Source organism: Vidua chalybeata, chromosome 4 (assembly GCF_026979565.1).
Source record: "Vidua chalybeata isolate OUT-0048 chromosome 4, bVidCha1 merged haplotype, whole genome shotgun sequence".
NCBI classification, from domain to species: domain Eukaryota; kingdom Metazoa; phylum Chordata; class Aves; order Passeriformes; family Viduidae; genus Vidua; species Vidua chalybeata.
Genome location: NC_071533.1, coordinates 63,741,813 through 63,766,314, shown reverse-complemented (window position 1 = coordinate 63,766,314; position 24,502 = coordinate 63,741,813). Strand labels below are relative to the sequence as shown.

At 37.8% G+C, this 24,502-nt stretch overlaps 1 protein-coding gene across 2 annotated transcripts; it reads right to left on the bottom strand.

Moving 5' to 3' along the window:
- Window positions 1-1,181: 1,181 nt before the first annotated feature.
- On the bottom strand, window positions 1,182-24,472 carry NOP14 (NOP14 nucleolar protein). Of its 2 annotated transcripts, XM_053940729.1 has the most exons (18): window positions 23,984-24,471; window positions 21,608-21,742; window positions 20,726-20,867; window positions 20,027-20,172; window positions 19,437-19,574; window positions 18,129-18,251; window positions 16,843-16,974; window positions 15,344-15,653; window positions 13,944-14,074; window positions 13,653-13,738; window positions 12,120-12,255; window positions 10,168-10,269; window positions 9,227-9,380; window positions 4,447-4,606; window positions 3,962-4,109; window positions 2,939-3,057; window positions 1,831-1,986; window positions 1,182-1,480 (listed from the first exon to the last, which is right to left on the bottom strand). In XM_053940729.1, the coding sequence occupies exons 1-18, from the start codon at window positions 24,179-24,181 to the stop codon at window positions 1,381-1,383; spliced, it is 2,616 nt and encodes an 871-aa protein (XP_053796704.1). In that variant the 5' UTR covers window positions 24,182-24,471; the 3' UTR covers window positions 1,182-1,380. The 2 variants fall into 2 exon arrangements, with proteins under 2 accessions (XP_053796704.1, XP_053796705.1); XM_053940730.1 differs by lacking the exon at window positions 10,168-10,269 and having other exon boundaries at window positions 23,984-24,472.
- Between the last annotated feature and the right edge of the window lie 30 nt (window positions 24,473-24,502).

The following is a 24,502-nucleotide window of genomic DNA, read 5'->3' as shown; positions in this document are numbered from 1 at the left end:
ACTTCAGAGCTGTGCTCAATTCAAAACTTACCAAAAAGAGGAATGGATGTACAGCTTTAACAAAAGACTTCTACTTAAGAGTTGATACCATTACTCAATACACAATTTAGCATGTCCTGATGCTACAGACTAATTAAAATGCTACTGTTTAAATTATACTATCATTATGAGAGCTGCCTGCAACTATTCCACATTAAAAAAAGATCATAGAATGTCCTACCAGGACCATCCCCCAGAGTCATACCACGTGCCTGAGAATTTCTTGAACTCTGTCGGGCTTGGTGCTGTGACCACTTCCCAGAGATGTTTCAGATGAACCTTTTCCTAATATCCAAACCAAACTACCCTGACACAACTTCAGGCTATTCCTTGAGTCCTGTCACGTCACCACAGAGAAGAGTGGTGTCAGAAGAGAAGAAGTGTCTGCCCCTCCCCTTCCCCTCAACAAGGAAGTTGTAACTGCAGTGGGGTCTCTCCTTGTTCTCCTCTTCTCCAGGCTGAAAAAACCAAGTACCTGCAGCCACTCCTCACACAACTTCCCCTCAAGCTCCTTCACCACTTTTGTTGCCCTCCTTTGGGCACTCTTGTACCTTTTATATCCTGCACTTGAAGCAAGGCTGCCCCAGCCCAGAGCAGAGCAGAACACTCCCTCCCTTGCTGGGCTGGCCATGCTGGGCCTGCTGCCCCCAGGACAGGGATGTCCCTCCTGGCTGCCAGGGCACTGCTGGCTCAGGTTCAACTTTGCACTGACCAGGAGCCCCAGGTCCCTTTCCCTGGCACTGCTCTCCAGCCCTCATTCCCCAGTCTGTCCGTACATCCAGGGTTGCTCCATCCCAGGTGCAGAATCCGGCACTTGCCCTGTTTGAACCTCACATGGTTGGTGAATGTCAAAATCCCCCTGCAGGGCCTCTCTGCCCCTGAGGGAGTCAGCAGCTCCTCCCATTTCAGTGTCTTCAGCAAAACGACTCAGTGTAGCTGTGAGTCCTGTGTCCAAGTTGTTGATGAAGCTGTTGAAGAGAACTGGCCCTGAAATGGAACCTCACTAGTGATCTGTCACCAGCTTACAGAAAAGTAACAGAAGCTTTCTAATGTAGAATTTTTGTGTGTGTGTGATCAGGTTTTAGACTTAGAATTCTGATTATTCATCCAAATGTTCTCATTAAAATAGAACAGAAGCATGCTACGTACGAAAGTGTTGTTTTTATTTTCCTTATGAAAAGTTGTGGACTTTCCTAATAAGCAGGTTCATTTGTTCAAACAGATCCAATGATGTTTTCTCCTCAAAAGGAACACATCCAAGAAATGCAATTAAAATCTGTTGAAAAGCCATGATTGGGGTGTTTTATATGGCAGTAAGCTTCCTGCTGTAGATAGTCCAAATTAATTCTTCCATTTTTTCCTTTTCATTGCTTTCCATTCACCTTCCTGTGTAGCAAGGCTACCAAGAAGCTCTTTCACTTTTCTTTTTCTGGCTGCATCTCTGTAAAACAGACAATCAGCATATAAAATATTTCAGAAAGATGATATTAGAGAAAATAAGTACACTTAGAGAATAATTATTAATTCATAAAAAGCCCCACAATTCTTAAATTTTACCAACGCACCTTTTAAATAAAAACATTTTGCGTCCTCTTAAACTAGAGAAATGAAACCACAAAGTTGAAAACACTTTAAATGATCTCTATTGAAAATGTTTGCTTTTCCTCAAATTGTCCCATTTTATCTAAATTTAGTATGGTTGATCATTTATGTCAGTCTTGGCACACAGTGAAGAAATGAACACACAGCACAACAACCCCCAAAGGGGTGCTGAAACAAAGGCTATATTACCTCTCCATGATTTCTGACAGTTGCATTCTAGCCAGGTATTGGTTATCTTTCCGAATCTCACGAATGGCTCCTTTAAGTTCCCGTTTATGCCTCTGGATCAACTGCTTCCTTTCTTGCTCCTTCTTGCTGCTTGCCTGCTTTCTTCCAAACTCCAAGCTGAAATAGGAATGAATGTGTGAGCACAGAACACCTTAAACCCACAACTTTTTCATATTTATAAGGAAAGGTTTTGTATGAAAACTAACTCAGAATTTTAATTCCTGCATATTATATGAATAAGTTGCAAAATAAGAAGCTGCCCAATGAACATATTGGAAAAACACTCACCAGACCTTCTAACTGCACTTCATCATCGTTCCAATGAGCACACTTCAATTCTCCATATGCAGCCTGCACTTTGAACAGACTAAAAATCTAGACTAGAAGCATGGAAGACATCTGAAGAAAGATGGAACCTCCCCATACACCTTAAATTTTTGCAGACCTTCTCAGCAGATGCATTTTACAGAAGAAGTCTGATCAGTTACTTGGGGATAAGTGTGTATGGCAGAGCAAAGCTGTCCTCTTCAATTATTAGAATAAATAAAAGTAGACACTTTGTGACCCTGTAGATAACCAATATGGGTAAATAAATCAGCAGCCAATATAAAGCAGATTTCCTGAATCAGAACACTGTTCTGTTATGTACAAAAGTAAATTAGTGTTTTTCACCATCCATCTTTTACCATCATATATTTCATATACATATGAACTACTCACTCTTGTTCTTCTGACTTGAGTGCTTGACAGAGCATTCAGTAAAGCACCTGACCAGATAATAATCATCTAATCATCTTGAAATTTGTTTATTTACAATTCATTATATGGGCAAGAGTTGGCTTTCAGAGCTATTTTTCCTACAAGATAATATTTGCTCTTAAAATTACTTTCCTTTTTTTTTTTCCCTCCCTACCACAGAAATAGATGACCCCTTCTGAATTACACACAAAATCTAGCAGAAAAACAGTTCTGCTTTGTGCTCTGCTTTCCAAATCTATTCTAGCTTGCCATGGTTTAAATGCCATGGTTTAAATGCACCTTTCTTTTGCATCCAGTGTTCTTTACTTACACTTTCACAATTTTAGGAGTATACTGTTTCAATGGCACTGGCTTCTTTTTCTCACATATCATTGGGGTATAATGTTTTATTTTGTTCTCCAGCTCTTTCAGAGCGCTGTGATACCATTCCTGAAAATGCAGAACAAATTACAATTGTAAAAGCATATCAAAGCCACCATAAATCAAAAGCTATTGTAAACTGAATCAACAGTAATGCTCTCCCCATGTATTTCTTTCCTGGGTTAAGTCACAGCTACTCATTAGGACATTGCTAACAGTGACACGCTGTAACCCAAGTTAGATAATTCTTAAAAGCTTTTGGAAGTCTATTAATGGTATCATGAACAATAAGAAAGGTCTGCCTGCTGGTAGTTTCACCTAACAGAAGCAGCAGCAAGACTAAAGGCAGTTGAACTCAGACTCTTCCTTTCATGGCAATTCGAAGAATGACTGGTTTTTTTTATTTTGATGGCAAAAAACATAGGCCATTTGACTTCATCCAAGTAATAAAACTTTGTTCTCTAAGGATGTTTTATGATGCTTCTCTGAGGAGAAGATGATTTTGCTACATTCAGAAGAGACAGATTAAAATTCTGAATCTCATTTCTAGAAAATAAGGAACTGTCCTAAGTAACGTATACTTATGTTCATTTTACCTATACAGTTATAAGTTTTACCTCCCCAGTTTAGTACATGTATTTATTTTACCAAGGTCTTACAGATTCACTACAAAAGTACGAGAGCAACCAGATGTCCATATTACTGCTATAAATTATGTCACTCATGGAATGCTACATTATTACAAGCCAGGTGCTGTTCTCTTCATTTAGATAGGCAAGATAGCATATACAATGGAAAAATATCTTTTCTAAATATTCTCTGTTCTTTTGTTTTTTTCCCACAGGAATATCAAAATGTCTGAATATTGAAAAAATTAATGCTTATACATTTTTTTTTTTGCACACAGATGAAGATCACAGAATTTATTAATAAAACAAACATATTGATTATTTAAATCCTGAAGAATACATACCTGCATTTTTTCAGGATATTCATTTACTGGCATATGTTGTGCAAGGAGTATTCTGACAGGATGCATTATTTCATGGAATGATGGTAAAGATTCATAGAGAGCTGCACATTTTTTAATAAGGTCAAAACACAGAGCTAGACATGATAACCTGTTAATACACAAAAAAATTAACAATTTCACATGCAAAAACTGCAGTGGATTTTCAAATAAAATCAACTTAATTAATTAAATTGGGACTATTAGCAGAATCCATTAAGATTGCTTGGCAGAACCAGTTACAACTAGAAATAGTTGTTAATTCAGACTAAAAATTCCTGTCTCCTAAGCAAATACCAAAAGAATTCCATCAGCAACAAATCTTTATGTCAGTGCACTGAACACAGCAGAACTATCCACTACTCTTGTTTTTACTTCTAAAGAGCACTGTCACTGACATGAAACAACAGATGATCTGGTATTTTTTCTGTTCTACACTTCTTACATACCTGGTATGATTTATCTCTGTTCTGCTGATTTCCTTTAATCTAGTCACCATACTCAATGGCACATTTTGCTTCTCCCAACTTTTCAGATCCTCCTTATCACACACCAATAGCAATTCTAGATTTTTCCCCACTGGTGTAAATGGATGCACTACAGTATAGCCTAAAAAAACCAAGAACAACAGTCAATAAACAAGATCACTTCATGCATTCTTTTCTGAAGAAAAACAGACAACTCATTTTACAGTTTTAATTGTACTACCTTTAAAAATACTTCTATCTATATTAAATTTTTCTAAAACAATGGAAAACACTAGAGCATGGGGACATAGGTCAGTGCTCTAGTCACACCACCCAAGTCACAGAACCCAAAGGCAGAACTTGGATTCTTGGGAGAACCAAGTACTGTCCACTGGAGATGGTCAGGCTTGAGACTAAGGAACCTGAATGTGCTCAGGTCCCTGGAACCTTAGGCATCTGAGGGTCCTGAGGGAGCTGGCAAGATAAAGCTCCTAAACCACTTTCATATTTGAAAAGTTGTAGTTCCCAGTAACTGGAAAAAGGGAAAAACAATCCTCATTTTTTAAAATGGAAAGAGAAGACATTCAGGAAGCTACAAGTTGATCAGCCTCACCTCTGTGCCTAGCAAGATTGTGGAGCAGCTTCTCCTGGAAACCACGACAAAACACACGCAAAACACAGGGGGGGTGCTCTGTGACAGGCAACGTGGCTTCATTAAGGGCAAATTGTGCCTGACAGGTCTGGTGGCCTTCTATGACAGGATTACAGCATTGATGGGTAAGGAAAGAGCAACTGATATCATATACCTGGATTTGTACAAAGCATTTGAGACTGTCCTGAACAACATTCTGGTCTCTGAACTGGAGAGGCATGGATTTGACAGGTGTATGACTCAGTAGATAAGCAATTATCTGGATGGCCATAATTGTGGCCAATGGCTCCATGTCCAGATGGAGATCAGTTATGAGTAGGATCCATCAGGGGGGTCTGTCCTAGGACCAGTGTTACTGAACATCTTGGCTGGGGACACAGACAGTGGGACTGAGTGCACCCTCAGCAAGCCTGCAGGTGACACCAGGGTGAGTGGTGTGCTTGATACTCTACAGGAAAGGGATGCCATCCAGAGGGACCCTGACAGGCTTCAGAGGTAGGACCATGTGAACCTCATGAAGTTCAATAAGACAAACTGTGAGGTCCTGCATGTGAGTTGGGGCAATCCTACACATGGATACAGACTGAGCAATATGAGTGGATTAAGAGCAGCTTTACAGAGAACTCAGGGTATTGGTGGATGAAAACCTGAATTCTGAGCTGAAAATGTGCCCCTGCAGCCCAGAAAGCCAATGCATCCTGGGCTTCAACAAAAGCTCAGCAGGTTGAGGGAGGGGATTCTTCTCCTCTACATCACTGTCATGATATCCCACTTGAAGGAATGTGTTCAGCTCTGAGGTCCCCAGAGAAGGACATAGACCTGGCTCAAGAGCATTCAGAGGAGAGTCATGAAGATGACCAGAGCACTTCCCATTTGAGGGAGCTGGGGTTGTTCAGCCTAGAGAAGATAAGGCCCTGAGGAGACCTACAGCAACCTTCCAGTATTTAAATGAGGCCTACAGAAAAGATGGAGAGGAACTCTTTATCAGGAAGTGTAAGGATAAGATGAGGGGTAACAGTTTTAAACTGACAGAGGGTAGATTTACACTAGATAAAAAGAAGAAACTCTTCACTATGAGAGTGGTGAGACACTGGACTACAGGCTAACCAGAGAAGTAGTGAGTGCCCAAGCCTTGGAAGTGTTCAAGACCAGGTTCGATAAGGTTTTGAGCAACCTGGTCTAGTGAAGGTATTCCAGCCCATGGCAGGGGGGGTTAGAATTAGATGCTCTCAAACTCAAACCATTCAGCAATTTTTTGATTCATTCTGTGGGTGGGGAAAGTTAAGGCATGTAGGTACATGTTTGCCCTGTGGGAAACAGGATACACAGTTAAACTGCAGGTTTGGTCCAGGATGGAGCACTGGGTATGCTTAAGAGGATAGGGCAGGTACAGGACTTTCCATGGGGTCACAAGCAGAAGTCTTGGCCCAGGAGGTGGACATGAGACACAGTGAGCTGGAGCAGGGAGAGCCCACAGCTGCAGCCACAGAGCCTCTCCTGTGAGCCCACAGCAGAGGCCCTCAGACACACTGTAAAGTCCTCTCCTACTCTGTATCTGAGGGGTTTAAAACAGAAAGAGCATGGAACACAGAATATATACTGGAGCAGGGCATATAGAAAACACTAAAGAATCCCTATGCACAGATCACAAGCTGATCTGTGAAAATACTTATACAGCAACATGAAAGAAGCATCTGAGGAATTTCTTGGCTAAGGAACTAAATTTGCATTCTCTGTGCTGGACCTTGGGGGTCTTCCTCCCCCTCTTTGTTTTCCTTATGTCCTGCAAGCTTGCAGTGGAATTGACTTCAAAACTTTTTCAAACTTGAAGTTCAGATTATTTACATGCTCTACAACCTGTACATGGTTCTTCACAGACAGGTCAAAAGACAGTATATTTAAATAAAGGTTTTTAAGATTTGAAACCCAAAGTTGTAAGAGATCATGATACACACAGACTTATGCAAGATCAGGAACTAAGATATGTGAGTTTTATTATCTGCTTTACTTGTGAGGATAGCAGATCTCATTAACAATTCAATTAGCTAAAGCTATCAACCATGACAATACCTTCCCACTCCCTCCACCTACAGCTTTTCTTTTTTAAGGTAATAGTTTTTACTCTAAATCAGACTGTATTTCAGTCTCTTATGAAGCTGTATTCTATATATCTTTCTCATGTGAGAAATTTATGGATCAAGATAATAAAATTAAAACATTAAGAGTTTATTTGCTGACTCCACTTAATGTCAAAATTGAATCCCAAGAATTTTTTTGGTGTGATGGTGCATCAACATTCCAGATAATAATATAATAATCTCAATAATATTATTATTATATAATATTATTAGCTATAATAATAAGCTGCATGTCTGCTTATTTTAAAGTATTCTCTGTTGACAGCTTAACCATCACAACTACCAGAAAAACTTCCACCATGAATATTTAAAAACACAACTGGATACCTTGGGAACTTCAAAACATCAACATTGACTGGAAAGTTCTCAAAGAGAACACTGGGCCTCTTATATATCTTTTACTGAGCTTTTCCTCACTGCTAACAGAAACCAGCAGCATGCAAATTTAACTAGTGCAAAATCATTAACAGAAATACAAAAATATTTTAAACAAGATAACAATTGATCAATGATTACCACTAAAAATTTTTCAAGGTTCTTATCTAATTTTGCAGAATCCTGTATTTTAACTTTACCAAAACCCTCTGTAGATCAAATATTCCTAATATACACAAAGGATTGAATACTTCTAGTACTACGTAACCCACCCACTCCATAACCTCTTCCCACCTCCTTCTAAGGGTTCAGCTGTTGGTGTTCTGAGAATCCAGGGCTTAGCTCTGATGCAGCCCAGCTGTGTAACCTTGGCTCACACTTCTGAGGAAACTGCTAAGCTGTGAGAAGCAGCTGGGGAAAGGTCTGTAGAGTACAGCCATGCCAGATAATAAAGGTGAAACTGCAGTGCTAGATTTGTTGAGAAGGGATCAGTAGTAGCTCAAAAATTCAAATTGGAAAAAAAAAAAAAAAAAAAAGGAAGCATGGAAAGGCAAAAAAGTCCTGAAGGGAAAGGAAGGGAACTGCCTACTGAAGTATTGGAATACTGACAGAGGCTAAACCTTCCTCACCAGACTGATGACTATTTAGAGAACAGACTCTTAAGGATCTTATCAAGAGTGATAAGCATACTAATACAAAGTGTATAGTTCATTAAATCCCAGATATCTTGTGAGTTTATAAAATAATTCAAATTTTCACTTGGTAATATCCTGCCCGCAGAGTCTCCTCCTGCATACTGTGCCCAGACAGATATTAACACATAAATTAGTTACTATGTTCTGACAAAACTCCTCAAAAGTAAATTATTGTCATTGAACTGGTCAACAAAAAGAGCCCCAGAACCAACAGCTTTAAAGACAGAGACTAATAAAAGGAAAAAAAAACACTAAAGAGAGATTGGCAAAATAAAAAAAAATTGCTAACACAGGGATCACACTGATCCCTGTTGTCTGTGCAAACTGTTAAATTTACACACTTATGTTACTAATCCTGCTTGTGGGGATAGCTGTTTTCTATTACACTACTATGAATCCATGTCAAATAAGGGAAGCTTATTTGATATATGCTTTGTGATATACATCTCTCATTTAGCTCTCACTTAGGTGATATGGCTATTAGCTGAAGATTAAGGGTGTCTGCAGCATGAGCTGCTGCCTCACTGTGAGCTTACAGGGTACTCATCAGGAATTCATTAGGAACTCGGAATTTCAGAACACAGTTCAATCAAACAGTCTGTTTAGAACAACAACACTGCAAAAATACTGCACTGTGGCCAACATGAGTTCACTTCCTTTAATAACTTCAGTCCTTTCCTTCCTGCCAACAACACAAGAGGATCTAGTTCATAACAAGATGCCCAAGAATCAAGGTTGTGTTTGGCTGAACTTGCAGATGATTTTGGCCTTTTGTTAAAAAACAATTAAATCAGTGTGAAATATTTGTATTTAAAAATTTAAAATTTAAACATTTTAAAAGATGAACCCCAATACTAAAATGGACTCTAAACTAAATACTCATTTACTCTAAACAAACTCACCCTGGGCCTGGTTTTTGGGTAGAGAGATGTGAAGTACTCCAAGAAGGAAATTGATGAGTTCTGGCACAAATCTTCTGGAGAGAGACACATATTCCAGGAACAAACAGCATATAAATAACCCTTTAATAACATCTTGCAATGTTGTAATGCGACACTAAAAGAAATAAAAAGAACAAAATATTCCTAATTAAAAGTCTATACAACACAAATACAGAATCTCCCAAAAGATGAATTATTAACTACATTTTAAGCATTTGAAGTCTAAAATTACAGCCTTTGATCTTTGATGAGAACCACACTGGCTTTCCCTGGTCCTCAACTGAAGAGTATCTGCAGAACTGAGTAACAGGTTTATCAGAACTCATTTAGCCACTAGAAGGTGCTAAACCACAAACAATAAATTCTTCAGAATTGAATTAGTGAAATAGAAGGCTCTGAGAAACTTGGCAGCAATTGAGCAATTAGCTCAAGACTTTTGAAACATATAAACAGGATATTAGGATAGAAAAATAAGGACATCTTTTAACTCAATGCACTGCATTAGGAACATTTTCAAGGAAAACAAATACTGCCAATTTTTAAGTAAATAACCTCTCTTAAATATGAGGAAATGCAATATATGGAAAAGAAACCACTAATGAATGACTTCAGATTGTATTCAGTCTGTTCTATTAGTCCCATGTAATTTATCATAGAAGCAATTATTTTGTGACAGCTTGAAAAATTGAAGAGAGATGGCTTTGTGAGATGGACTATAGCCTGCAAGGGTGTTTTCCTCTTCACCCTTTCCTCCAATTACTATCTGTGGCTATACCAAACACAAAGCTGTTTTTGCAAGTACACTTCCACTATATACATGAATGCTAACATACATATTTGGAGTCTGAGGAAGAAATAATATATGTGAAGTTATATTCTGAGGTACCACATCGTAGACATACCTTAGTAAGTAGCTGACTCATGTACATAAAAGCAGGTGTTACAACTGGGTGCCAGAAGTCAGAAGTTGGAAACAGTAGAGATACAATTTTCAAATAAATAAGCTGATTGCACATAAAACAGAATAAGGCAAAATATAGTTAAGACATTATTCCCAGGATCTTGACTTTATACATTTGTAACTTTTGAACTAATGACTGCCACACAGTAGTCAAAAATACTACAATATACATAATTTTGAGAATTCTGGTATGATACACAACCTATTTATTAAGACAACTGTTGAAGTTAGATGAGAAAAAGGAATATCCATTATGACAGATCCATTATAGGTCTAATATTGGATTGAGGTAGTTGAAAGAACAGCTAACAAGGAACTCTGCCTCCCAATCCCATTTACTCCATGAGAACCTCTGATCCCCTTCAGCTCACCACAGCCACATACTCTCACACCACAAACACAGGAGCACGTGGCCACACAGGACCTGTGACACCTTTCAACCAGTCCTCAACACAGACAATGAAGTGACCAGAATCCTCAGGCACTGGCACACCAACAAACAGTTGCGGCCAGAAGAACTAAGCAGTGATTAAGTACACTTTTATTGAAGGGGACTTGAGTGACCTGTCAAGATCATATGGAAATGAAACATCAGCTGCAAGGTAATTATGAAAATTATTTAAGTGGATATTTGCACAGTAAAGCAGATGGAAGTAAAGTTTCATTGCTTCCTCTCTGTTCCTCCTTGATTGTGAACAAATAATCTCCTGAAGTGTTTTGGTTACTAAATATTCTGAATTGCAGGCTAAGATAACAGTAGGCATATGAAAAGCTTACTAAGACAGCTGATCTATGGAATATTCATTCAAACAAGTGCTTTGAGAATACAAAGTAATATAATGCCACCTTAAAAGATAATGATGGCCTGCAACCTGGCAAAGTCCAGTGAAGGGAATGAAAGCCAGAAGTGTGACTGGTGTTATAAGGGTGACAGTGACAAATTAAAAATAAAGTTAAAAGCTCTCGACAATACATTTCCTGCAAAACCCAAATATCCTGACTAAAGACTCTTCAAAACAACTCAATATATCTTCCAAGCTGTAAGAACCAAGGCTTCAGTCTATTTTCCTTCAATAGTCTAATTGTTCCATTAGGCAGCAGCAATTCATCAAGCTGACAGAAAACAAGTAGCTCCTTCTGAATTAGATTTATGGTTTGTCTTTGAAACTTTACTACAATTTAAAAAATACTCATTTTCCATACTCTCCCTTCTTGAATTCTCCAACAGTCATTTACTTAGACACTGTAAAAGCAATCTGTTCACCTTTAGCATGGCAAGTGAAAATGGGGTATTACCAATACAACAACAAAAGAAATTCTTTCCAAGTCACTAATTCGGCCATTATCATATCTAAAGTACTAAGAAATGTTGTATTTTTATATCCATAATAATATTTTCTTTGTTTTTTGTTTGGGTTTTGTTTTGGTTGGGTGTTTTTTGTTTTTGTTTTTTTTAACCCAAGAGATATTGCAGAGATATCACACTACTATGGAGCACATTTTTTTTAAACATTTGTACTTAACACAACTAAAAAAGTCCCAATGTAACTGATAACATAACTTCTTCCTAAAACTACCAATTTAAGTTTCATCAGGAAAACAAACAATGTTCTGCTATGAAGACTGGAGAGACAATTTTAAGATCTTTTCCCCTTATTAATTCCGCAGTCACACTTCTGTTCTGAAGAATGTGTGTGTGTATTGTTTGTTTGTTTCTTAGGGGTGGAGTTTTTTGTCGTTGTGGGGGTTTTTTGTTACAACTTATCTCCAGAAAAGCAATTTAAAAAGCCTAGAAAGTCATAGATGCTAATAATTCACTACATAATGTCATTTGCACTTATTTCCATTCTGTACTAATGCAAAGAGATTATCCCAGCAATATGGATTTGTTACCGTGTCTAAACCTGGAAATGTTGCACGGCCTTTAACTTCAATTACTTCTTCCAGATCATGTGCAGCGTCTCGAAGGATAAACTTGATACTGTCACTGGCTGCCTCAGGAAACATCTGGCAAAGATTGTACAATGGCCTATTAACAAGAAACTTAAGTCATAATCAAGTTACACCACTGATGTTAATAAAAAATTGATTTTTAAGCACCCATAGGAAGATTTCTTGTGTTCCATCTATATTGTAACAATACCAAATTGACTGCAACAAATGTTTATTTTTTAAAATATAAATTATTACTGTAATACTTTAGTTTACAGAGACATGTATTTTTCATTGGGCCTTGTGAGAATCCCCGAGTTGTAGGTTTCTAAATCTTAGATGAAAAATATTTTTAAACTTTAAAATACACTCCTAAATCACTTGCTATGGTTATGACATGTCCTTCTGAATCTCGTAACTATAGATATTACTTCAGTGAAGTATGCTGGCTTACACTAGACAGCCCACTATTCTAAACACTCTTAAGCAATATTAAACAACATGTAAGGAGCAATGTGGTTAGCAAAATTATTACTGCAAACAAGAAAAAAAAAAAAAACAAACCCAAATACAAAGTTAGATCAGCTCCTGGCCTATGCTTAGTGCCTACAGGAATATGCAGTCTGGAGCCTGAATCTGTTTGGTCTCCCAGCATTTTCAGTGAAATTTGTCTGCAGAGATATTCATATATCCCAGTTCTAAAAGACAATCAAAACATATTTACCCTTTGGTACAAACCATGTGTGACAGTATCAATGGGTCAGAGCTCTTCCTGATGAATGCAACAGAGCAATGAATGCTAATACTGCACAGAACAGATTTTTTAAATCTTCACAGCTTCTCGGGGAAACTAATTTTAATGTTTAGTACCTTTTAAAGAAAAAAATTTTCTCAGAAATCTAATTGTAATTTCCCTTGTTGCAGCTCTTGCCCACTGACTCTTGTCCTTTGCTGTATACCTCTGAGACAAACTTGGCTCTCTCCTCACAGCCTAACTGCCTGTCAGGTATTTGAGACAACAATGCCAAACTGATAACTTCCTGCAAAGTGTTTAGTTGGAACTTCCACATGAGCTTACTGTAACACTTTAATTCTATTTCCATTTAGCTCTCTGAGTGAATTCACAGAACTAAAGCCCATGGAAAAAACAGAGATTGCAACAGAAACTGCATAGTGTCAGTGCAAAGCTTCAAATCCTTTAACAGCTGTCTAAATAACCATCTGGACAGGAGTTTCATGCATATATGGTATTACTTATCCACTACCCACAAAAAGCATCTTGCAGATCAAAAAATACATTCTGAGGTTTTGAAAATCTCTTGGTACAATTAACAGATCAAGTAACACATGAAACAAAGTTAAAACACAAAGGCTGAGAGTTGCCAGCTGCCAACAAGTTCAATAGGATATTTGAAACAAGCTAAATGCTTTACTCTATGTACCTTTTCTCTTTAAACCCTGAAGGAGCAAAAGTCCATAGGATTTAATACTTACAGGACGAGTTTGTCAATTGTTCTGAGCTCTGGTAAATCCATAGTTGCTAACTCTCCAATATATTCCAAAAGGAAGCCAAACAATTTCTGCAAGAAATAAGTTAAAATTAATAAGTTTTTCTTCATTGTACATATTCTTAAACAGTGATACAGACTTAGAAAATGAAGACTATCATGTTAATTCTACTGTTACTAACAACACAGAAGCATGTATATTTTATACTGCTCCCTAAATACTTACTAAAACTTACTCTGGAATCAAGAGTTATTTTAAACATAAACCAAAACATACTTCCAACTTTGCTTTGTTTCCCACTGCAAGGCTTGGATGATTGCATTTCTGAATCCTCTCCAGTATAATAAGCTGTTGTTCTATTGTTCTTCCAGCCAATAAAGACTTAAATGTCTCGTAGGACTCAGGAACTAGAAAATAAAAACAAAAATTGACCACATAAAAATGTCAAACTTTACATCTTTAATTCAAGTGAATGTGCAACAAATTTCCAACCTGAAAATGCTATTGTTCAGAAAAAAAGAGACCATAGATGTTTTAAATAATTACCTTTTAAACAGTAATAATTTATTAGCATATATGCAGCATTATTTCTATGAACACAAGTCAGAAAATAACGTTGTTCAATGCTTAAAATTCAAATCATCCTCTATTTACCATGTATGCTGAGCAGCACAGCTATGTTGACACAAAGCAGAATTAAACCTAAACACACATTCAACCAAAAATTTACCATAATACAGGTACTTTTATGTTTAATTCACACCTAATTAGCTTTTGTGTGAAAAACATCAGGTAACAATATGGCCACAAATAGAAAATTTAAAAAAAAAAAACAAAAACCGAACAACCCTGGCATATATTTAGCTTTTTACAGAAGTCAACATGCTAGAAGACATTTTAACTAGTTGTAGCTTTTTTACTTATTTTAATATAACTGCTTTCTGGTTAAAGCAAATCCTGAATGCAATTCAAAAGGCTTTGTGTAGTAAGTCATCTTCTTTGGATGGAAAAACACAAGCACTTAAGGAAGTTGTTTGAAAGGTTGTTTAATCTTGCAACAGATACTTTTGTTAGAGAAATCTACACTAGGACAATAGTTAGATTAATTATGTACTTAATATGAATGAATGTTTTGTGTACTACTTGAAACATGTCTCCTCCTTCCTGCTAGGCATGGACTCAAGACCAGTCAAACTCTGAAACTCTGAGTGTCTCTACAATAACTCAATGCTACATCACAGGGATTAAACTTCAGAATCCTGTCTCTCCAAGCATCTTCTGACAAAAATGTCAGTCCAAACACCAGAGAAACTGTTTGTATAGATTACAGAATACTGTTCTGGCTTCTCGTATGTGCAACAGTAGCACTTTGAATTGGATAAGTTGGTTGCCTTAAGAAAGGGGCACAGGTATTATTATTTTACTCCTGTGTTTTTATCTTCCAATTCTGGTGCTGCTCAGAGGCACAGAAACTGCTCTGGGATGAAACAGATCTGGTTCCTACTTCTCCAAGCACGATTAGGTTTGCTCACTAAGAACAGCAGCTATTGGCTGCTCTTCAAATAGTAGAAGACAACTATGAAGCAAAACTTCATGAATGAATGTATGACCTACAGGGCAGGGGTTGTTACAAATGCCCTGACAACAAGGGATCTCTGCATCAGTCCTTTGCTTACCAGCAAATGTATAGGGAAGCTCTGATTTGGCAGCTTCTCTCTTTGGATCTAATTTCTCCACATTCTGTGATTCATTTTCATTTGCCTTGTGTTTCTTCTCTCCTTTATTCTCTGCAGTTTCTCCTTCACTCTCAAGATCAGATTCAAGATCAGAGTGACCATCTGCAGCACCATCCTCCTCATCTTCACTTGCAGATTCTTCCTGACCTTCTTCTTCATTCTCATTATCTTCTTCCTCTCCTTCCTCCTCTTCTTCTTCCTCTCCTTCCTCCTCTCCTTCCTCCTCATTTTCAATATTAATTTTTCCATCCTGTCCATAGAGAAAACAAGCCAGTTTAAAACACTGATAAAGTGGCAGTACCTCAACACAATCACCATGCAAAGCTATCTTAAATATTCATCAAGAGAATTTGAGCCTTGCTACCCGACCAGGCAGTGAATACCAGCAGTGCCAGCCAATAAAAGATATTAGAGAGAGAACATACATATAGATACAAAAAAGTAGGGTATTTTCAAGGGGCTGTAAGAAATTGGAAGAAGAGGTAGCATATGAGGAATAAAAGAAACCACACAGAAGGAAAACTAGGAAAAAAAACTTCAACATCACAGGAACATTCTTCATATAAAAATATATTCCTTCTATGTGTTAAAATAGCGTATCAGATACATATTTGGTCCCACCCTGATTTTATTAATCATCAGTTTAAATTCACATTCCCAATTGGTATTGTCTCTTTCAAGGAGAACAGCAGTTCCCTTGTTAGAGAGGACAGAATCAGCACACATGTGCACCACAGTCAGGGGGACTGGTAATATCAACTTTAAGGTTACATTGCTCTGCCACCTTAATCAAAGATATGTCAGAAATCTACTCATCTTCAGACTGAAATTCGGTGGAAGCTGTATCAATATAGTGAAAATTAAAAAAAAAAAAAAACCCAAAAAAACCCAAACCAAAACAAAAAAAAAACCAAAAAAACCAAACAAAAAAAACCCCAAAACAAAACAAAACAAAAAAAACAGAAATGCCAAAGAGCCTCCTCTCTTCAACCCAGCAGGCTAGTGCTAGAGAAGGCTACTCAAGCAAGAACACAGTCAAAAGACTTGACACTTTTAAGACCTCACAGAACACAGCATCCAGTTTTGGGCCTTCAAATACATTAAATGTATTGATAAACTGCAGCAAGTTCAGCAGAAAGCCACCAGGACTACTGGGGGTTGGGGTACCTGCTCTGTGAGGAGAGGCAGACCTGGGCTTATTTAGTCTGGATATTAAAAAACCTCATCACAGTAAGGGCAGTCAGTGCACATCTCTCTGAGCAGCCCCCATTCTTGGAGATTTTCCAAGAACAGACTGGATCTGAGTAAACTGGTGATTTCATAGCTGACCCTGCTCTGAGCAGGAGGTTGAACTTAATGTCTCTACAGAGTTCACTTGCCAACTGTCTCTCCTAATCTTCTTTACAGACCTCTGAAAACTCATAAATTTCAAACCTTACCTTGTAAGACAATAAACGCCTGTCATCTTTATCCAGGATAAAGCCATCAGCTAGATCATCAGCTGACATGTGGCTGGGTCTCTTTTTATTTGCCTCTTCATCTATTCCACGCATTCGACGTAATCGATCTGCCTGTGTTTCACAAGAAATACCACACACAGATCTGAGACACCTAGATCAACAGAACTACACCAAAACTGAAGATCTCTTAAATACTACAGCTAGGAAAACACAAGGGGAAAAACAGTTAATCTGGAATACTCAAAAAGCTGGTGAAAAGAAAAAACCCAGCAACTTGAGAAATTACGGGCAAAAGCTGACATTACCTTTTTTGTAGGGAGCACAGTCTGATAAGAGCACTCAGTCAATTGGATTAGCTTATTTAAAAGGCTTTAAATAAGTTAAAAAATTAGCTTATCTAAAAGGCTTTCTGGGTTAACCAGAAGCATTGTGTTCTCTTATTTTAAAATTTATCTCTTTTGCTTATGGGACATCATTACTAGAAAACAAAAGCTTTTAAAGTGTTTCAGGGTTCTGCAGTGTTTATCTGCTTCACGTGTGTATAACAAGCTCGTAGTGAACACAACCACATCCTAAAAGATTTTTGGGATACAGACTGAGCATCAAACTCTAAGATGGTAAGAGTAGAAAAGAAAAAAAGTATCTCTCTGTTCTGCTATTAGATATTGAACTGCCCTGATGTAATCTGAATGTAATTAATTCCCAGTCTTAAATGTGTTCTTAGTATACCAAAACAAAAAGAAAAAAGTGAAACATTTACCAAATTATTCCATCTTCCCATAAGACTCAGTGCTCCAGGTAACAGAAATAGCATACAACATTTCCCAAGACATTCCTATCCCTCTGCAAAGCAAAGCTATGCACATGCTGCCACTGAAAGGCTCTTGCAACAACAGAAGAAAATAATAAACGACTTGCCCAGTGTATTAATTCAACTGCTGTGCAACATGATACTCCACTAACTTAGAAGCACCTCTCAACTCTGAATAATTTAAAACATTTAAAGGCAAATCAAAGTAACATTACATTTTTATTGAAGGAAGATTGACTCATTTCATAAACTTCCACAGTCACATATTAGGCCTATGGAGTTTTTTTTGGCTGTTTTAATATCAGATTACAAACACAAACAGAAGATTTCCTGAATTCCCCCTCTGACGAATTGCAGTTTAGTACAGCCACTTACAATCTAAGGTCAAGGAATGAATTTAAGCAGTCACTCCCAAAAGACAGGCCCCAAACAATCTCAGCCATAAATGGGATACCTCGAGCTTCTGGAGTCGGGCCTGCTCCTCTTTGGCCAATTCTTCTTCTGTCTTCAGCCTTTCTGAAGGTTTTGCTTTCATCTCAAATCCAAGTTCTCGAACAATCATATCATATTCATCAGGCTAAAGAAATATTTATGCAATTGTTTATTATCTTAAGTTTCATTATTCTGCTTTGCAGCCATCCCTCTGCCAGACTAAAGCTAAAAAATCAGACTGTTAAGGTAAAAGGAAAGGACTGCTTCCAAAGCAAGCTGCAAAAACACTCAACTCAGAATTAAGACAAGGAAGAATGGTAAGAATAGTTGAAGACAAATTCTCCTGGAATTTCCCCCTTCCTTACTTAAGTTACTCACAATTGAAAAATTTAAAAAGAGTACCTTAAAAAAATAACTGGATTACATATTACATTAAAAACCCTCAAAACACACCCAGAATTAATAAATTAATAATTTACATTTCATTTTACACTGTGACATGAGATAAGCCTTTGCTAGTTCCACTACATAGAAGTCTAGCTTAAAGAAAAAAAAAAAAAAAAGGATGCTGATATTCAATAAGCTTCAACATGCCATGGAGCAACTTAAACCCAAAAATCAATACACCAGAGTATGAACTGTTGGTCCAGTATATTTTCTGTTGTACTTTGAGATCAGTTTTAATGCAAGACTGAACTAATGATGTCATAAAATCTGGATTCTACTGCAAAACAGTAAATAGAAATTCATGATGTTCTGCAAGAAAATACACACTTCTAGAAGAAAAATAAAAAAGCTCAATAGAATTCCTATTCTTCCATTTAAAAGTTTATTTCCCTTAGTACAGAATACAAATGATAGAAAAAGCATGAGGCCATATGATACCTATTCAAAATGGAATTATTTTCATTCCCTTTTTGAAAGGGACAGAGCCCAATTTCAACAAGGAAATGTCTACTGTCAAGTACTAGTTGTTTTATCAAAGGAACACTCCAAAGGCACTCAAAATATGTCAGTGTTCCCAACAATTTTAATTCTTCAAGAAAATTTGTTTGTCTTACAAATAAGCTGTAGTCAAAAGTGTTGTTCAGTCTGCAATCTCCCTCTCACTTGATAAGTAAAGAAAAGCAATAAGTAATTAAAATCAGAGAAATCACACAAACCCCTATATTCCTCCAACTAATCAGACTGTTCTAGAACTGTAGCACTCTTTCAATGTGAATAGTAGCAAACGTTTTATGAAGAGATAACTTGGCCTTAGAGTTCAGCCACTACAAATCAAAACTACAAGTTACTAGAATCAAGGAAATTAGTCTAGTCAAAACCTCACCTTGGGTTTCTCTACTTCTTTGTCCTTCCTCTCTGACTTTGGGGTTTTGCGGGCAATAAGGGTTTGGATTTCCTTCCAGTCTTTGTCAAGTTTTTCTGTCAGTTCTAAGGCACTTTCTCTCCGAGTTTGCCTCTCTTGCTAGAAAAATAAAACAAAACCAAATGCAGCAGTTATGTTCAGATGGACATGACATAAGCATTTACAACTTAAAACCAAAACCCTGTCTTTAACAAATGAATTGTTTCAAATATTTAACATTTTGAAGCTGCAAACATTCTCTGTGGAATAAGAAGTATAGAGCTATGGTGACTGGTACAAGGGTTGCATTCAGAAAGCAGGTGTGAACACAAGGGGAGATCTGGGAATACAAATAATGGCAGATACAAAAGTTATATCTAAAATGTCTACAAACTCAGACTTTATTCAAGGAGCTTGGACTCCTCTCAGACAGCTTCCTCCTTTGTTTTGCTATGCCACTATTATTCTATTCTACAAATACAGGAATGTATTTGTAGAATAGAATAATAGTGTAGCTGTAGAAAGACAGCTTCTTAATCATGCTCATTTATACTTCAGGGCTAAAAACTCACCTTTTCTTGTTTAGATTTGGCTATCATCTCTTCGATGAGTTCCTTTCTAGACTTAGGTTTTTCCTCTTCTTCATCCTGCTGCTCACTTGATACTTTTTTACGAAGGAGACCTCCACCCCCTCCAAAGTGAGCAGCAGTTAATTCAGCTAGGAAAAAAAAGCAGGACGTGAATCTTTCAAATCCACACGACTGCAAGAGGGCTGCTGCTGGGACAGTATCTCCTTATTCTTTGAGAATGGGAGCAATTTTAACTATTGATCCAATCAGGCATTAGTCCTACCCCTATGAGAAAGGCCATACCAAAAGAGATTGTCAGACACATAATTTACACTGACAAATACTTGGTATGAGGTAGGATCATGTTCTTCCCCTGTATTTATCCAACAGGTAGGTCCAAAGAGTCAAGAAAGCAACCAGAAAACTCACACTTTAGATTCTGGCCAAAGGGCTCAAAATCCAGGTACCTGTTTATGCTGAAAAGCTCACCGAGTAAAGAAGCTTGCCAGTACTATGTCCCACTTAACCCCTGCTAAAATCCAGAGAGCTGGTCTGTGTGCGATTCAGAAGTAATCAAATCTGGTTTAAACATTCCAACCAAAAACATGATATTCTCTCTCACTGAGAGACAGTACTGAACAAATGATGTACACATCTACCAGTAATAAAATTACCAGTGAAACACCAGCTGGCACTTCTTACCTGAAAGTGTTCCTCTTTCTTCTGTGTCACTGTCACTATCAACAATATCATTTAGTTTTTCAATTTCTGCCAAAGATTGGCCATAGTGAGTCAATTCCTCATCTTCATTAAGATTATAGATATTCTTCTTTCCATAATTTTGCTAAGAACAGTAAAACAAACCAATGAAATATCAGAAGATCTTTAGTTCCCAGACAACAAAATAACAGACTTTAGTTTTAGTGCTAGTTGAGGATATTCTTATTCCAGTGTTTCGCTGAAACTTAACACTGGAATAAGAGCACTGTCAGACCAACATTTTAATTCAAATACATTTTAAGTGAGAGAGTGTCATGTCTCTCTTACACCAATGTACAAATGGACTAACCCAGGAAACCTAGGGAAGCTGAAGTTTTATCTATGTATCAGTAACATCAATTTTAAACTATTGCATTTCAGGATTAATGAAACAGACTTCAACCTATAAAAATTACACTGCTTAATTCTGGAGACTGAGTATGATGAGGCAGAAAGGATAGTACTGCACATTCAACTCACAGTACAGAATGACAGCAAGTTACAGAGTTCTACTCAGCTACTGAATATACTTAATGGTGACCACCTTTTCCTAATTTAACTCCTAAACCAAAGAAGTTAAAGAAAACCAACTAATCAATGAATCTGGCAAAACCAAAACAATACAATGAAAAACATTCTATTTCCACAAAAAAAATCCTTTTTTGGAGGTTCCAAACCTATAAAATCAAAAATAAAGCATTACCCTGCAAAACCCTCTATTAGGGGGTGCTCCCAACCTAAAAATTCAAGTGTGCTTTGTGGTTTTGTATTTGGCTTTCTTTTGTTTGTTTTTTTTTTTTTTTTTTTTTTTTTTTAATCATTTACCTGTCTTTCCAGAGTGAATCGTCTGATCATCTTTTCCTCAGGAGTGATTTTGGTGTTATATTCACCAAAACGTTTATCTTTAAACACATTTGTCTTTTCTCTTTCTTTATATTCTTTCAGTAATGTTTGATTGCGCTAGAAGGAAAAAAGCAAAAGGAGATAAAATTAAAAGAACAGAGAGTAACTACTTCCAAAGCCAATGCAACAGACTGCAGAGTATCCTGTCAACATAATAATCTTTATATTGTCCTCATATCATAAATAATAATTTACCAGAATGCAATGAAAGAGAAGGAAAAATTAACATGAAGAAAAGATGGGAACCTCATACAAGTCATTCAGATTAAGTTCTCTTATAAGCACCCAAGTGAAGATAAAATGTTACACCATATCTCACCTTTATTTTATCACATGAAAAACCTGTGCATTTACACTGCAGAATTCAGATACGTCTCAAGCTTAGTAAACTAAGAATAACATATTAAAGAAAGCAAAAAAAGCCAGCAAAAAAAAAGTCAGCTGAACTTTTTTTGGTCATTTCTTCTAAGACATAAAAGCCTCGAGTGGATCCACACATCTAGCCCTGTGCTTGTTGAGCATGGGGAAGTCAAGCATCAAGTCAGTAAAAAGAAGCTTATCACACACCTATACAAGGAACTTACTATGTGCTCTACTTTTGGAACAGGTAAGGAGGCAGGTTTACTTTTCAGTGCCAGTGACCTAATTCATGACAAATATCTGATTTATCTTATTATAAAATAAAACCCCAAATGTGATGTACAACATTCATGAAGTTTTCTAAAATCTTGATTAATAATAACAAAATCTGAAAGCTAATTTATAGTTTCATGCTGAAAAAATATATATAGTTTCTAAAAAAAAAAAAAAAATGCTGGCTGTGTCTGCTGGCTGTGCTATTTCAGAAGAAATATCCATTTTTATTTAAAGCACATTAACTAATTCCTACAGAAAAATACTGTGTCATTCATATTACCAGAATCTCACAAACTGCTGCACTAAAGGAAAAGGCTGGGTTTCCTACTCTAGACCTCTGCAGCCTCACTGAGCATTCACAATTTTCATATGCTGCTGTAAATTATACATATGCTGTAAATTATATATATGTAAATTTTCATATGCTGCTGTAAATGATACTACCTTCTATTTACTTCTTACAGTGATCACTATACCTATTTATAATATGTATATATTTATAATGTATAATATGTACATATTTATCATGTATAATATTAACATTATACATTGGTGTATAATGTTCATATACACTGTCTCTATAGCTGAGATACTGTATATGAACATTAATACCGCTTAATACATGGGTATCAAAAAGCATTTCTGTGCTTTTTTTTTGTACTCAATTATTTGATTACTTCTATTGATAAAAAAGAAAATACTTAATGCATAACCTTTCACACTACACATAACATGATAAAATATCTCTTTGCTTTCACTGCATTTGCCCTTCCAGTAAGCGCTTTAAATTCTGTTCAACAACAGCATGTATGCAACACGTCAGAGAATCTCAGGGACATACTTTCAAATTGCCCTTTTTTTCAGCTTTAACTTAACCTACACAGGTTTAAACTTTGCTGGTTTGTGTGAAGTGACAGACCACTGAAAATTCCTGTGTTTCACCCAAGAATAAGGTAGGCTGCTGGAATTTCAGACGGAATCCCAGTATGACACACTCTCCCTTATGCATCACAGATTTTGGTCAGGTAGCTACTGATGGCAATAGAGAAAGAAAAAGAGGCATTTTGAAAATGGTGAAGGGTTGAAGATAAAAAAATTTACTCTTAAATTATATGGTCGACAGCAGGGAACAGATCATTACATTCCAACGTACTTCTACAACACGACTATTCAGCCTGTGCACAAAAAAATCACCTGCATTTGTTTTCCAGGTCGACAGTAGTTTCTTTGTAGCTACACATTTCTCACTGTATCCCGACCTTAAGGCCCTTTCAATCCTTCACTATTATACCAACGTTACAACATTATCAAGAAGCTTAACATCCTGTGATGACCAGAACCGACGAACGTAGTGAACACTGACTCTGGTCCAGTACTTACTCGCCGACAACACGTGTCATTGTATTCTGGCCCTGGGTAACTTGAGGAGAGAACCATTCCCACCAAGCAGTAAGGAAGAGCTGTACTACTGAACCCTGCGGGTTGCGCTGGCCGGAGCCATTGCCCGAGCGCTCATCACCCCCTGAGCACTCAGAGGTGACCGGCCGCTCCTCCTGGGCGCAACAGAGGTGATCGCTTATTTCACCTGAGAGGGCTCCAGCCTTATCAGCTCCCCACATCAACACATACCATTCTTCCTCCCTGCTTTGGATGTCCTCTTACCTTCTTGATGGCCTTGGACCGTGAGACACCCGGCAGCCCCACATCATTTTTGGTCTTCCTCCCCAGAATATCAAACTTCTGCCTGTTGACTTTCACCTCAAAGGGGTTGCTCTTGACCACGGCCATCGCCGACTTCACGGGGCCCTTTGCTGTGGAGGGCACTGACACCTTTTTCTTCCGCTTCGCCGCCTTCCCCATCTCTGCTCCGGCTGCCCGTGGGGACGCGGAGGGGAGGCAGCGGCTCGGCCCTCAGTGTGCGGGGCCAAGACTGGAGGTGCGAACAGAGCGAGCAAAATGGCGCCGAGGGGGCGCAAAACCCCCCGAATTCCCCCTTGGCTTGACCCCTGCCCTTCGCCACAGCTCCGTGAGAGCCGGAGGGGCGTGGAGCGGAGGAGGGAGCGCAGGAGAGGCGGGAGAAAAGAGAGGAGAGAGCAGCGCGGCCCCTGCGCCCCTCACCCCGCCGTGCCCAGCGCTACCACACGCGCACCGGCAGCTTGCCACCTCTCGCGAGAGCCTTGC